At 40.0% G+C, this 12,711-nt stretch overlaps 1 protein-coding gene across 1 annotated transcript in view; it reads left to right on the forward strand.

Annotated features, from left to right (window-relative positions):
- The window catches only part of ches1 (checkpoint suppressor 1), an 83,166-nt gene that overhangs the window by 45,867 nt on the left and 24,588 nt on the right, over positions 1–12,711 (forward strand). Inside the window, exon 3 of the mRNA XM_007566135.2 lies at positions 6,908–7,059. Within this exon, the coding sequence (XP_007566197.1) occupies positions 6,908–7,059 (152 nt within the window). The remainder of the gene's footprint in view (positions 1–6,907; positions 7,060–12,711) is intronic.

The following is a 12,711-nucleotide window of genomic DNA, read 5'->3' on the forward strand; positions in this document are numbered from 1 at the left end:
CGGCCCGATTATGATCGGTGACCGATCGATCGGCACACCTCTACTTAATATTGATTATTTCACGTGTAATATGAGGAAAAGTTGTTGTTAAAAGTGAAATGACCTGTAGTGGAAATGGTATGTTTTCATCAATACTAATTATTGGCTTAAAAAAAGCTTCTATATTTTGCTCAAAAGTTACTTTAAAGTTAATTTTATCTCATTTCAAGTGTACCAATATATTATATAGAACTAAAAACTAGACCAACACTACTTGTGTAAGAGTTTGTGTTTTTAAAATGTATTTCCACAACCGTTCTATTTTACAAAAAGTCACTTTTTTTCTGAACAATAAACATTAAAAACTTGCCATATTACTCAGTCATGTGTCTGGTCTGTGCTGCACTGCAGCTGCTGTCTTATTTTGGTCCTCTTGTTTATGTGTATACAATGTGTACAGTAATGGTGGATCCTTGTAGCACAGTGATTTTAATCAGGGTTTGTTAAAGCATTTCCGCTGCCTGGGGGTGTCATTTATTGAACCTGTATGCAGTTGTAATAATATAGATTGAGTCATGTTGTGCAGATAACAAAACCAGTTACTCTGATGTTTGCATTTAGAGTTTAACTGAGTGTGTGTATGTGTGTGTGTGTGATCTGGGCTTTACATATGTCTAATTTGAAACAGAGATTCAAACAATGAATCCAGAGCTGGAGAGGCAAAAGTATTTGTAGCTGTTGTTTCAGTGGGAGGTTACTTTTTCGTAGCGGTGGTTATTTATTTTATTGAATATAATTTATCGTGATAAATGAAAAGAATTTTGACTTATTTTTGTCTCAACAAATTTCAATGAATGGTGCTAAAAAACCTGACGATATTATGGGAAGTGTTATTTTTGCTTTTGCTTTTTTTCTCTCCACCGTTTCTTCCACAACAGCGTCAATAAATATTCCAGAATGTGATTACATGTTTTTAATGTGTGCAGTTTTTCAGTGGTGTTCTGAATCAGCCTGCTTCAAATATGAATGTTTTTCAAGAGCAATATTTGTGTTTACCGCACTGTCAATGCTGTACCACCTAAATGACTTAATCATAACTTTTAGCATTATCACAGTATGGTACCACAAAATAACACGATAAAATTACAATTCTGTGTCACCAACCTCTAGTTTTTAGTCATTTTTTTTTCACCAAACTAAGACATGACTGCCATATGTCAAATCTGTGAAGGTTGGCATCAAGAATCCAATGTGATCCATTTTATGAAAGTTCACAGAATGAGTCAAGAACAAAAAGGCCAAAGTGAGATCTTCTTGGTTTTCTATTGCTGTGGTTCCATCAGCAGCTGCAGCAAGTATTTTTGAACCGAATTGAACTTCCTCAAAGGATTAAGCAAGCTAACTGTAGGTTGGCAAGATTATTCAGCAATATCCACATAGGGTGAAAATTGAAAGCTCAGTGGTCTTAAAAGGCTTCTTAAGTGTTCAATTTAACATTTAACTAAAACTTGGCGAAGCTGTGAAAAATTTTAAGAGTCAAAATAACAACCGGAGTTATCGCTATCAGTTTTGCAGGTTAGCAAATAGCTTAAGTTAGAGCCACAGAATGACTCATCCCTACTGCAGGCCCCCTGTAAGCAAAGCAATAATGGCCGCTCCTTTTAAGTTCGGATCATTGGCAGTGAAAACCCAAGCGTGTCAGATCCCGTCTAGGTGTTGGTGAATGTAATCTCTTCCATGTTTTACTCTGGATTTCATGTTGCTGTGTGGAAATCCCTGATTCGACCCTCGTTTTTCATTTCTTCCATGTCTCTTAATTTGGGACTATTTCACATGAGGATTTATACATTATTTACCTATCTACAATAGACTGTTTTGGTGATTTACTGTTAACCAATTCACTATTGTTTTAACTTATAGCCATTGTGTTACTTAAAACTAGCTCAGCTAGCTGTTTTTGTTGTTTTGGCCATTATTTCAGCTCTATAGCAAACTGGGCTCATTAGATTCTTAGCTTGATGAAAGCTGCTAATATAGAAAACATTGAATTGTGTCTGCTTTTTTTTCATACAAAATGCTCAGAGAGGACTGCTACCCTTTTTCATAGTTCACTGAATATGTAGCAGCTGGTTAGCTTAGCTAAGCATGAAGATCAGCAGCTCACCTCGCTCTGTTCAGGTATGGCATAATTCGATGCTCGTGTTACTCTCAGGGGTTAACAAGTTTGCTTAGGTGTAAAACAGCAAGGCGGCGCTTTCCAGAGCTAACCAACCTCTAAGTATCACATTAGACAAACAGTTCAATGCTCTGTAAAAGTAAGCCCACCCTTTGAAATTTTCCACATTTTACTTCTGGTGGAGCAACACAAAGTAGTGCATAATTTTAACTGAAGAGGAAAAACAATGCCCTATTTTTTTTTTTTTTTTGTTTTTCCAATTAAAAGCCTAAAAAACATGTTGTGGATCTGTATGAAGCTGCCCATTTGGCAAACCATATTTCACCCCCACATGAGCCAGAAAATTTAATTTTGCTCTTGTTTGATAAGGTCTATGGTTGTGAAAAACTCCAAACAATAGCAATGTTTTTGCCCAAATGTCATGTGAATTTTAAGCAAATTCTTTCAAATGTCTCAAAAAATAAAGAGAGAGAAAATTCAAATTAGGCAAGTTTTCATCTACTGGTTTGCAGCAAATTAACCAGGCTTTTCAAAACGTAGTTTTGTCAGATGTTGACATTAGTGTGGCTGTAATAAGCAGGAAGTGGAGGTTGCAAACCAGCATGTACCACACATCTCAGAAAAATGCAACAAAGTTTTCAGGGATGTGTTGCTATCAGGCAAGGTGTAATTGTTCCTTAATGTCAGCTAGTATTAGCGCTGTTACATGTTTTTTTAACGCAGAGAAAGAAATATGACTTCAAAATGTGCACAAAAAGTCATTGATGGAAACACGCCTACTGTCGTCGTCTTGTTACTTAACAAAGACCAAATTTGAGGATTGCGTAATTAATTGTTCTCTAGACAGATACTCCAACCAAAACTGTATGTCTGTTCTGATAAGATCACTTGTGAAGACAATTTTTTTATTTTATTTTGGGGTATCAGAACAAAGGGCAAAGAAACAAAAAGTCTTCACCTTTCAACTTCAAGGTGATGTATGCCTCTGTGTTGCTTTGTCAGTTTAATCCCAATAAAAAAGAAAAAAAAAAACACGAATGTTTGTAGCTCTAATATAATGAATGTTCAATAGTCCAAGGAGTTCAAAGGCACTTTCATCTCATTTCTTTCTGTAGGTGTAATTTGTCAAACTGTCCCTTTAACCCAGAATAATTCTAATTGGGTACAGATGACAAAAGGACGGGCTAATCTGAACAGTCTTAGCCGTGGTGCGAGATTGTGACAGGTAAATGTTCATGCGACAGGATAATCATGCATTCAGGAATGCAGTGGCAGGGCTGTGTGGTTGCTACCAGCAGGGTCAGTGGCAGCAGGACTTTTTAATATCTCCCATTTCCATGGGAGACCAGCCCCAACAGCTTATATAACACAGGAAACAGATGTTAGCAACTCACAATCATCCCTCTATCTGACTTTTTCTCTGCCCCCTCCCCGCCTCTCTCCTCTTTCTTTCCCCCCCTCTGCCTTCTAAATCGTATGATAATGTGTCCCAGACATGCCTGTTTTCTTCATCACCTGTATGTTCCAGGACATAAAAGGACCACTGCTCTCTAAATTAATTCTCAGCCCGTTCTTCTAATTTCTTTTTTCTTTTTTAAAGTTGTCTATAAAGTCTAATGCGCTCCCTTGTCAGATTTAGTTTCATACTTTATCGGGTACTTCTCAAAAGTAAGGGGCGAACCTTTCAAAGTGAGGGGATTATTTGTTGTGTAATCCTGCTCGTACGCTGCATGGCGCTGCGGTTATGTGACTATTTTCAGGAACATGTTGGATGTGGAACATAAATGAGGACAAAAAGGAAAAAAAAAATGTGCTCATCCCGACAGAGGATGGAAGAGAGGAGATGGACAGTTGTTCTTATTAAGCCCGAAGTCGTCAGAAACCAATTCTTAACATCACACTGGCTGCCCGTATCTCAACTTTATGACATTGTTTGAAAACGCAAACTCCATTTTACCTTTGCTTGCTTCCATAATGATGCCTGTTGCCAAGGCGACTGCTATAACCCAGGTTACCGACCCTTCCTGTGAGATGCACCGTGTGATTGGCCTGGCGGCCAAGAAGGAGGGGGGTCTCTGGTTGGAGGAGCGGGATTGGCTGGCTGGTTGGCAGAGGCGAGGACCCCCCAGCAGACAGACATTCAGGAGAGAGCATTGATTTAATCGGTCGGCAGCCCAGGCAGACACCATTCACACATATAGATACATCTACACAAACACTGGCAGCGTGGCAGTGTTGCAGGTTGGGTGGGGTTTGGTGGATTTTGGCCCAGTGGGGGTCACCTCTGTGGGAGTTTGTGTATGTGTGTGCAATATCATGCTCTCCAGGAGAAGGCGTCGCTGGCAGTCATAGAAGCACTCCTAGGAGCAGACCATGCTGGGTAATATCACACTCCTCAGGGAACTCACTATGCACACGCTCACACACACACATTAACCCACATATACACGCACAGAGTAAGGCTTGACACATATGGGCTGCATTCAACACAGCTGACATAACAATGCAAAGACCCAGACAGGGCGGTTGCAGACACAAATCAGCATATGCTCTATTAGCTTCTTAAATTTTCTCAATGTTGGAGGGCTGAAGTTGGCCAGACATGGGTTGTTGATTCTGCTACACAGGAGGGAAGTAAGGAAATGAGTAGAGGCTCTGCTTGGTCTTCACACAAACGTCCTTCTGAGCCACTGGCCACTAGACTAGGAGTCATCTTAGCTGTGCCACAATATACAGTAAGCAGGATAGTGAAGGTAAATGATGTATAGCGCATAATCAAGTCCAGAGCTCTTCACACTATGTTCAGTTATTCACACATTCACAAGCTCATAGTGACAAGCTACTAAATAGTAGCCACAGCGGTCCTGGGGCAGTCTGACAGATGCGAGGCTGCCATGCACCGGCACCACCGGGCCTCTGACCAACACCAGCAGGGAAGGCGAGTGAAGAGTGTTGCCCAAGGACACAACAACAGAGATGGACGGACTGGTGATTGAACTGGCAACCCACTGATTGTATCGGTAGTACAGTCAACTGTACCCATGTGAAGTTTGCTAATCTCTCCTGGAGCTTTAACTCAATGGTCAGATAAAGCAAAGTTGAGGTTTGGTCTGCAACGATGCACAGATATGCGGGAAAGCACCTCCCACATATTCATACATGCGGGATGTATGAATATGCATTCCACAAGAACAAACTGTTCAACTCCGAGTTGAAAAGTTGAGAGAGTCGATACTGTTGGGCTGAAACCTGGAGGACAAGCAAATTCTCAAACCAGAAAAACTCAAACATTCCTGAACATATGTCTTAGAAGAATTCTCGGTATTTGCTGGCCAGACATTATCAGTAACATCAGCCTACAGGAAAGGACTTACAAACTGTCAGTAGAGGCAGAAATCAGGAAGAAAACATGGAGTTGGGTAGGACAGACTCTACGCAAACCGCCAACCAACACAACCAGACTTTCAGGTGGAACCCCTAAGGCAAGCGAAAGAGAGGCCATCCAAGAAACACCAGGCGAGGCAGACATAAAAAAGATTGGCTACACGTGGAACCAACTAGAACGAACTGCTGAAGACTGAAATCTGGGGAGTTCTTCCTTTGGCAGCCCATACCCTGATGTGGTGAAGGACAAAAGATTTATTAGAACAAAATATGGATTATTTTGACAACTTTTCCTAGAACAGTGGATAATCTAAGGAGACTATGCAAAAAAAAAAAGAAAAGTGGTAAAAGACTGCTTTCTCTGTATAATGCCAGCAATGTATTAGTTTGAAGCGTCTGTGGTGGAATCATGTTGATTAAAAAGAAAGACTGGCTGTTTTTAGACTGACTTACAACTGTGTTTAGTGTTATATTATCAGATATATCTCTAGTGATGATAGGAAATGCATGACGGGTTTTCAGATCAGTCACGACTTAATGCTTCTGGCCCATGTGTCACTTCCCTCTTTGTAGATTACTTGTTATACTTCCAGACAGCAGAAGTCTACAGCCACTTTTGCATGGTGACATCTACCCAGCCCCTGCACCTATCATTCAACAGCGTACCACAAAGCGATCTGAACACAACGACTTACATGGTGTTCATCCTTCGTCCTGCCCCGGGCAAAACCTGTTTGATTTTGCCACTTCCACACAGAGAGGGCTGGTAGATCCACAGACGGGCAGAGTGTTTGCACCGCTGCCTTTCTCTGTAATCTATAGGCTGGCTTCCTTTAGAGTATGAGCTGACAGCTTCATTAGGAGAAGGATTGGGGGTGGGAGAGGGTGCTTTGATCTAAAAATACACACAGTTGTCGCCTCTGGAGTGGAGAAAGTTCAAGTTTTCCGATCTTCTTCAAAAAGCTGTGTTTTGTCTTTGTTGTTTTGTTTTTTTTTGTTTTGTTTTTTGTTTTGTTTTTCTTGTTCAAGGAGAAGCTGGCAATGGGAGAAGGCGGCTCTGGCATTGAGGGTGTATTAGTTTTCCATCCCTCAGAGTGTTGTCTATTTGTGGAACATGTGAGTGTTTGGATGGCATGTGTTCTGGAATGGGTTTGGGCAGTAATATTCCACACACACCGCTGTTTTTGTCAGTCTTTCACTCGGCAGGAATGCAGAATTTGTTCTCTCAACAGGTAGTTTGGCTAATAAGGGACGTTCGCTTCTCCACCTGGTGGCTCCGGTCCGCCTGATGTGAAGAATCCAACATGCTTTAGGAGGTTTTACTTCCAATCTGATATCTCTCGTTTGTTCTTCTCTTCTCTCTCTCAGAGCATAGGCAAAGGCTCCCTGTGGTCCATAGATCCAGAGTACAGGCACAACCTGATCCAGGCGCTGAAGAAGACGCCGTATCATCCTTATTCGCCCAGTTTGGCCACACCTTCCACCTCCCCGCCCAGCCTGCCTCAGACGTTTCACCACAGGTAAGAAACCAACAGAGAAAAGCTGAGATCTTCTGTGACTTTAATCTCCTTTACAGCTAGATCAAGGTTGTAGAGGCCTTGATTGGAATTTCTCCGTTTTGTATCTGTGATTGTTCTGTCCTGTCACACAACTTGTTTTACAGTTGACTATTGAGCCAGAAATAAATAATAGCTATGCAATAGTGTGTTTTGCTTCATGACCAGGTTTACCTTGGTGGGTAAACAACTTGCGCAATTGTCAATCCACCATAAACTCAACTTCTCCTGGGTCCTACTAGACCAGAAAGGTGTGCCACTAACCTGGTGCAAAGTTTGCTTTGCAAACATTAGGATTTATTGAACTAAGTTAAATAAATCCTAATGTATTTCAGTTGGTCTTTAGATGACAGAAATACACAAAGTAGCACATAATCATGAAAATGATGTATGATTTTAAACAGTAGAACCACCTTCCTGGTCTTTTTGGGGCAAGTCTGACTAAGCCGGTCACAATAAGCAATAACTCAATGAATCACATGATAAATTAAACTGAGTCACAGTTTTTATTTGCATTCTTGTTTGTGTCGTTCACTTAATCTTTTAAGAAAAGCTGCCCTTTAATATTAATGAAAAGCCGTCATTTTGAGAAATGCTGCAAACATTTGTTTTTTTGCCGAAGTACTAACTGGCAGTTTTGCGTGTTATTCCTGTTTGAGCCTCATGATGACTCTGTTTTGAAGGGCAATTTATTTTGTTTAAAACGTAATAATCCTTTTTATTTATTTATTGTTTAATTATTTTGAATATTTAAAAAATGTCTTCCAGTTCCGATGTTAAATGTTCTTTGGAAATGAACGTTTATTGATCTGTGAGAATGTGTGCTTGAATTCTTATCAGTATACTAGTTGAAAACGGTCTCAAAACAACAATATCATCGTTTATCGCAATAATCTTTGGGACAACATATCATCCAGCAAAATATGTTATTGGCTACGACTGAAAATAACAAAAAGTTTTGACAATTGTTCTGTGTGAAATAACTCAATCAGATTAGCCAGGCGTCTGTGAATGTGCATTTCCCAGCCTACCACTGATTCTGATGTTGATTTAGTTTTGGACTTTGACTGGGCCATTCTGACACCTCCATATGCTTTGACTTAAACGATTCAGTTGTAAGTCTTGCTGTATATTTTGGTGTTAGGTTAGGTTTTCTCTCTGGAATATCCTATATTTTACTTTAATTTTTTAAAAACATCACCAAAGCATAATTCTATCAGCACCATGCTTTCGCAGAACAGCTGTATTTATGGAGAGATCAAATCAACCACAGGTGGACTCTATGTACAAACTAGGGAGACTTCTCAAGGCATTTTGGGTATTTTTTGTATTTTTATTTGTAAGAAATAAAAACCATGTATCTTTTTTATGCCACTTCATAATAATGCTCATATTTGTTTCTTTCTTTAACATACTATGGCTTAGTCAAGGTGATGGATTACCTTGACCTTTGGCTGGTCTCTTACATGGTACCACTGTTATGTTATCCATAGTTTTACATGAAATGAAAATAAACTATTTTTAATAAGTAGAAAATCCAACAGCTGTACCTGATCAAAAAAAAGTTAAACCTCCTACCGAATCAAATACACCAAACATACTTATTAATTAGTAGCTAGTGTGAACTAATCTGCCAATATATGAACCCTCCTTATTTAACTTTTTTTTTTTATCATGGAGACATTTTTTATTAAGTTAAACTAAAACATGAACGTACAAAGTGCAATTGTCTGCTTAAATGTTGCAAAAATATAGAAAGTATGACTCGGACACTCTTGTAATGCTTTAGGTAATGACTGAGTCCTTTGACTCTTTCATAAATAAAAAGAAACAAATTCTGGAGGAAAAAAGTTAACTGGAAGTTTTGAATCAGTTTTCTCCTCTACTTTCACTTGTAAATGTGCTTCAGATGTTTTCATGTGGAGCAAAAGTTTCCAACTACAACACCAGATATATGGATTACAGGTGGTGGGGTGAAAAAAAATAAATAAATAAAACCCCACTTTTCCCACGACAAATGACTCAGATATACATTTCTATTAGAGTGCGTAGGAGTTTTAGTGGATCTCCGAAATTAAAGACCACCAATCAAACATGCCGTGCCAATATCCAATTATAACATAAAACCTACAGCGTGCATTCACCTCCCTGTCTCCCATCTGTCGCTGGCGCTCTGCATCGGCGCGCTGCAGGCGTCGGAGCTGACCCGCTCCATCCTCTCCTCCAATCCTTTTTATTTTTATTTTTTGCACGCTGCTTTCATGCAACAACAGTCCTGTCTTTCTCGCCCTCAGGCGCATCTCAGGTAAAGAAGAAGGGGGAAAAAAGCCCCTTTTTATTCTTTTTTTTCGGCACATGTTCGCTCCATCAACCCCTCCACCCCCCGCCCCCCACCACCCTCCAACCGCTCTCTGCCGCATCTCCTCCGGCTTCTTCCACACCTCCATCTCCCTTTTTTTCTTCTTCTCTTGTCTTCCCTTTTAATGTCCTGCACACACCCTCCCGTTCGTCCTCAGGCATACAATTGCGACCGGCGAGGCAGCCTCCTCTTCATCTTCTTTATTTATCCCTGCTGTAATTCATCTCTTCTTTCCACTCTTTCCCCCTCTCCCTCCATCACTTTATCATTCAATTAAATCCTCCTTTGTCTACGCTCACTTTTCCACACCGCGCAGCGAGAGCATCCTCTCATCCTCGCGTTATGACCTCTCCACCTCCCTCCATCATCCCCCCTTTTTTGCTAACTTCTCAGTATCCTGCACCTCCATCTATCCCTGCGGATATGTCAGAGAGAGGTACCATTAGTTTTTTCTTCTTCTTCTTCCCTTTCGCTGTGTCCAACCAGCAGCCCTCCAGCCCCTCCCCCCATCCAGCTGATCTGGGCAGGTTGGCTCGCAGAGCCAGCGGACTGTGTAAGACAGAATAATTGGTTCACCATAAAATGTAAAAGTGTCATTTTGAACAATGAGGTATGGGGAAGTGGAACAAATTGGAGGCTGGATTCGGAACATGGAGGGGTGCGGGGGGATGAGGCTGTTCATTTGCATTCTGACACACACAGAGGGGAAGCGGGAGAGAGAGAGTAAGGGGAACTGGAGGTCCCCATGTGATGCAGCACCTGCACTCTCTCTGTGTCTGTGTGTGTGTGCGTGTGTGTGTGTGTGTGTGTTTGTACTGTATTCACTTCAGTTACAGTACACAGTTCTTATATTTATAAAACGTCCTTCACAGTGTGTTGTAACGTGAGATGTCTGGCTCTGCCCGGGTTTCCACAAACTCCAGCGAATGGGTTTGTGATGGAAGTCAGCAGTGAAGAGTTCCTTTTTAATCGAGCTTAAATGTTTAGATTGTACAAAAAACAGGTTTGATTTTATTTACTAATGTGGGGAAAAGGCTGTACAAATCAGCTTGGTATTATGTGAAAAGTAGCTTCAACCTAAACCAAATAGCTGGTTGTGCCACATTTGGTGGTGGCTATTTACACCAAGTGCTAGCTACCACTGGTAATGAATATTTTATGTCGCCGTTGAGAAGTTTTGGCACACAGTTCCTTATAAAAATGTTTTGAATCGGCCACAATCAAGACACGTCAACTGCATCTATATCTGGACTTTAACTGGGCCACTGTAAAACTGTTTTGTTTTTTTTTTCATATTGAGGCATTTAAAAGAAGAGTTACACTGGAAAAGACAAAATATTACCTTGTATTTTTTGTTCATATCTCAGAATACTTGAAATAAGACATGACTTACTTAATAGTAACTTTTCATCAAGATATGGTAACTTAAGCCAATAATTCTTTAATATTGTGTTGAAAAAAAAATCTAATTCCACTGGCAGATTATTTTACTTAGACATTTTCCCCATCTTTTTTCCTATATACTAGTAGTAGTAATAGTAGTTTTTTTTTATCAATATAATGGAATCATTGACTTAAAGCAAGTGCATTTATCTTGCTGAAAACCTATTGGTAAGTTAGTTTTGATTATCAATAATTACCAGAACTCGACGATGGCAGTGCAGGTTTTGCATGAGATGAGATTGTCTTCTCGTGAAGTTACTCAGTATGTGGGATGTACAGCTTTCACTGTGGCTAGGTGTTGGAATCAAAGTGTGTAACCAGAGAGGTTGTGAAAGGTGTCAATCAGCTAGCGAAGAAAAGACAGACGATTGTGTAGAATTTGCATCTTAACTTAAATAATCTCGTCTTGTGTGATTGCCATCCAGACAACAGGTCATCTCTTTCAAAGATGACCTGTGAGAAATTCCAAATAGGACTTCTTAAGACCTTCCAACAATGGTTTTCTTCTTTCAAAAACCCAGATTCATCCGATGAGATGACCCAACAACCAGTGGAGAGTCTTACGGAGGAAAACCCCAACTGTACATCCTTGTATCTGTGCCTCTCTGCTGTTCGTACAGGGTTGTGTTCCAGTTGAGCTGCTCCTCTCTGCCTCTCACTGACCGGTAGCTTTCTCAGCTTTCGGGGGTGGAGGGGTTGATAGTTTGAGATGGTAATTTGAACAGATGTTCTCTCCCAGCACAATACAGACACTGCTGAGGCATTTCTGGCTAAAACAAAGATGAAAGGGCGCTCTTACACGTCATTAGCAATACCAAAAGCAGTTTCACATTGACGAGACAGACAGTTGGAGTGGCAAAGATTTGAGAGTGCATTTTAATGCAAATCCACCCGCTTTTCTTAGTTCTTTCGATTGGCTGTTCTTTCCTTTGTTTCTGGGATTTTATCTTATTTACATGTTACAAACCGCATGCGTTTTAAGTATAGGTTATACTACACTATAAATTTGCTTATTTGCGGATTTCTTCTTAGAGCACACCAAAAGTATTCAAAAGTAAATGCATCTTGGGAAACTGAAATACCCAAGATGCTGTTGGCTGCCGCTTGTAAAGCAGCCAATCCAGGAGTGCTTTTTATTTTCCTTAACACTGATTGACTTTTCCACCAAAAGCACAGGGAGATGAGGAAGACTGTGCATGTTAGCTCATGTGGCAGTGCTAAGACGGTTTCTACTGTGTGTATTAATGCATGTTAAGTTATACTTGGTGTTTGAACTATTAAAATAAGGAATTGGAAGCATTTTTAGAAGGAATCTCAAGTATTCATGGATTACAATATTTCATCTTTTAATAGGCGGCTGTGGTACCTAACTATGGCGAATATTTTTATGTTTTACAACACTCCCTTGACACTTTTGTGTAATGTTATTATATAATTACTTCATCTGTGGTGCTGACCTTTGACCTACCGACAGTTGGACCTACCACAGGTTAAACCTCTCAGTTCTTCTAGTGTCACTCTTGTGCATTAGTTTCTCAGTAGTGACACCTACTGTTTAGGAAGAGTTCTAACAGTAACTATTAGTAAGCTGCAGTACCTTGCAAAATATTCATACTTGAATTTTTTCACTTTTCTTTTCTTTTCTTTTTTTTTCTTTTTTTTTTTTTTTTTTAAAAATTAAAACCAAAAATGTCAATGTTTTTTTTTGGGGTTTTAGGGACCCAAAGCTGCCAAAAGTTTTGAAGAGGAGATAAAATTATACATGGCTTACCAAATTATTTTTGCTTTTGTGTTTGGCCCTCTTGACTTGGATG

The sequence above is a fragment of the Poecilia formosa genome, unplaced genomic scaffold (genome assembly GCF_000485575.1).
Source record: "Poecilia formosa unplaced genomic scaffold, Poecilia_formosa-5.1.2 Scaffold187, whole genome shotgun sequence".
Classification (NCBI taxonomy): domain Eukaryota; kingdom Metazoa; phylum Chordata; class Actinopteri; order Cyprinodontiformes; family Poeciliidae; genus Poecilia; species Poecilia formosa.